We start from the raw sequence: 3,107 nt of genomic DNA on the forward strand, positions 1-3,107 counted from the left end.
AACGTTGAATTTTATTATACCGTGCTTGGTAACGTCATTTAGTACGGTGGTTAAATCGTCACTCACGTATCGAATAAAATCGTCAATTTCGTCAATAGACGTTTTATTTTTCAAAAAATAATGTATCACTCGACGGCGTAGTGCAGAATCTATAGGAACAAAACAGGTCCCTGCAACGTGCATGCACGCGCGTTTGGTCACCCTACCCGCAGGCGCTGACAAACAGCGTTTCCCTGAAATAACAGTTTGACGGTGACCCTGATTCATACTACAATGAATATTCAAACCAGTACTATCGACAAATGAAGACCCACAACCGCATACAAACGACATGATAACAACTATTGAAAAATTAATATATTAGTTAAACGTGTGTATGGCCACCTCTTTAATCAACTATTCAGTTCAATGTACTTTTACTATTGGAGTAAACATTACTGGACTGTTAACAGATTATATTATCAATGGTGTGTAAAACTTGAATACATAAGTTTTTGTTTTTCTTCTTAAAATCTACTCTAAAGTATTGCTATTGTGATTTTTGTTTTTACATTTTCCACCAATTTGAAAAACTATCAATCTTATAATATTAATCTAAAGTATAATTTACCTTTGTCATAAACTACTATTAGGTTCTATACTATCGGAGTAATAATGCAAACACAAATAGATTGTGAACGAACTATATAATTTTATTTCAATTGTTGTACATAAATCATCATTAGATACAAACAGATTTTGTTGATTATAAAAAAAAAGTTAATGCATTAAAAAAAAATTTTATCGAAAATCAAATGAATAAGCATTTCCCGTTCTTCCTCTGTAACAAAGTGACATTTTGGTGTCGCCGTCGTTGTACGTTTTAATTTCATCGTCCGTCAACTGTATTCTTGGAACAAAAACTTGTCGGTTGTCGGGCAACCATGCCACCACCACAACACCGTTTCTTGTCGTCAAATTTTTCATTGAATCAACTCTATAGGCATGATTCTCAACCAAGACAGACATTTTAATGTACTCCATGCCTTTGGCTTGATTATTCATTTTTTGTTTTAATTGTTCCATTTTCTACACACCAAAATTATTCGTGAGTAAACTATATATACAGGGTGAATGTTGTATTAATGGTGTACAACTCGACACTGATACATACATTTTTAACAATAACTACTATCATCAGAATGACACGGATGAGAACACCGCGTAATATAAATTTCCCAAAATTTGCACATAACTCGAAAACAGTGCTATGAATTTTTTTTTTTTTCGTCACCTCCATCCGCTTGCCACGATACCATTAATTTGACATTCATATCGGTACTGTCTCATAGCATACTACCCCTTTCCTCTCTCTACTTGTTTATGTTTAAGATAAATCACTGAGCTACAATACAGCCGATGCACTCCTTCAGCTATGTGTACTCATCTAACCATTTATAAACTGAGTTTTTTTTTTTCTTTAATAATACAGTTGTTTACAAACTATTCGTCATCATACACTATAGAAATCGTTGAGTGTGTATCGGAGCGTAGTACACACACACACACACACACACACACATGTTTACATAAGATAATATTCTTTAACCTTTACAACATAAATACTAATCTATTCACCATTTCATTTTACAAACTCCTCAAACACCTTTTGTACAATTACACGTTCCTGAATATTCGATAATTCTACAAAACATGTACCCGACCTACAAATAGATGCCGTGGAGCCGTCGGGATAACGTACATTATAAAAATTAAATTTCAAATAATTTTTTTCCCCGAACAGCATTATTAATTTACCCGCTCGAATTTCACTCTTGTATAAATCGGCACAGCTCCAAATGGTTCGTAATTCTTCCGGATGGCGAATAATAAAACCATCATTCATTACTCCTCGGTAAAAAGCTGTGCGATTTCGAAAAATTTTCAAATTTTCGGCGATTTCTAAAAAGCATAACACTCCAGTACTTTCCNTTTCTAAAAAGCATAACACTCCAGTACTTTCCATATATTCAACCAGATGTTCTATATTATTGACACTTTTTGGTAATTTCATTTTGAATAACTAAAATTATTGTAAACTTATAAGTACATTTTGAACTGAATAGTGATAGATAATAACTTACTATTGATTAAATACACGAAAACAGATACACTTGAAAAAGATTCTGGAACGGTTTTATTGAATATATTTAACCTAAAAATTGTGTTTGTATTACTTAAAATACTATAACTTTAGTTTTAATCATACATTAGTTGTGCAGACTACAATTGTGTCACAAAAAAATTTTAAAACTGGTTTGAATAAAATAAATTATTTTAGATTATAATAAAAAAAAATGTATATAATAAATTAATTTTTTGGTAAATTTTCATAAGGTTATCGATTTTTAAAATAAATAAATACATGANATAATAAATTAATTTTTTGGCAAATTTTCATAAGGTTATCGATTTTTAAAATAAATAAATACATGAAAGGGTTAAAAAACAAATAAATTACTACTAAAAAAGATGAATGAAAATTTTATTTGCACAACAAATGTAATCAATAACGTAATTTTATCATTCAATGCAACAAGTACCATATATATATTTTTTTCTTTTTAATTATAGTGAACAAATTTAATTAATGAAAAAACTTTTTGAAATTTATAAGTAATATAGATTATTAAAAATGAATAGATGCATTGACGTGAAAGATATTATAACAATTTAAAAATTTTACTTACAATTTAATAACTGTTGAAAAATGCACAGGAATAGCCGTGAAACACAGTTGTAGATATAGATGAAAAGAACCATAAAAACACCAAAAAGTGAATGAACAGATAAAGGGTTATTTCTACAGTTATATAGTAAAATTTATATTTTAGACGCAATATAGTCAATTGTTTGGTATAAAAGTCCCTAGGAATTCAATATCTTACTAGTGGGGATCACTAAATAACTTACATGGATATTATTGTTTATTTTACACAATGTTGTAGATAGCAAAGTAAAACGTATTTTAACGATAAAAAACGTATAGAATATTTACTGGATGTAAGGGTTTGAGTGTAAAAGAAAAAACAAGCGAGATTAGCAATATTTTTGTTAATTTTCATTTA

General features: G+C 29.5%; 1 protein-coding gene across 1 annotated transcript in view; it reads right to left on the reverse strand.

The window, feature by feature from the left end:
• Positions 1-780: 780 nt before the first annotated feature.
• Positions 781-3,107, reverse strand: part of LOC126909268 (inhibitor of apoptosis protein-like) — a 5,064-nt gene continuing 2,737 nt past the window's right edge. The window contains exon 4 of the mRNA XM_050691688.1: positions 781-1,068. Coding sequence (XP_050547645.1) covers positions 781-1,068 — 288 coding nt within the window. The remainder of the gene's footprint in view (positions 1,069-3,107) is intronic.

Source organism: Daktulosphaira vitifoliae, unplaced genomic scaffold (genome assembly GCF_025091365.1).
Source record: "Daktulosphaira vitifoliae isolate Bord-2020 unplaced genomic scaffold, ASM2509136v1 Scaffold_218, whole genome shotgun sequence".
NCBI classification, from domain to species: Eukaryota; Metazoa; Arthropoda; class Insecta; order Hemiptera; family Phylloxeridae; genus Daktulosphaira; species Daktulosphaira vitifoliae.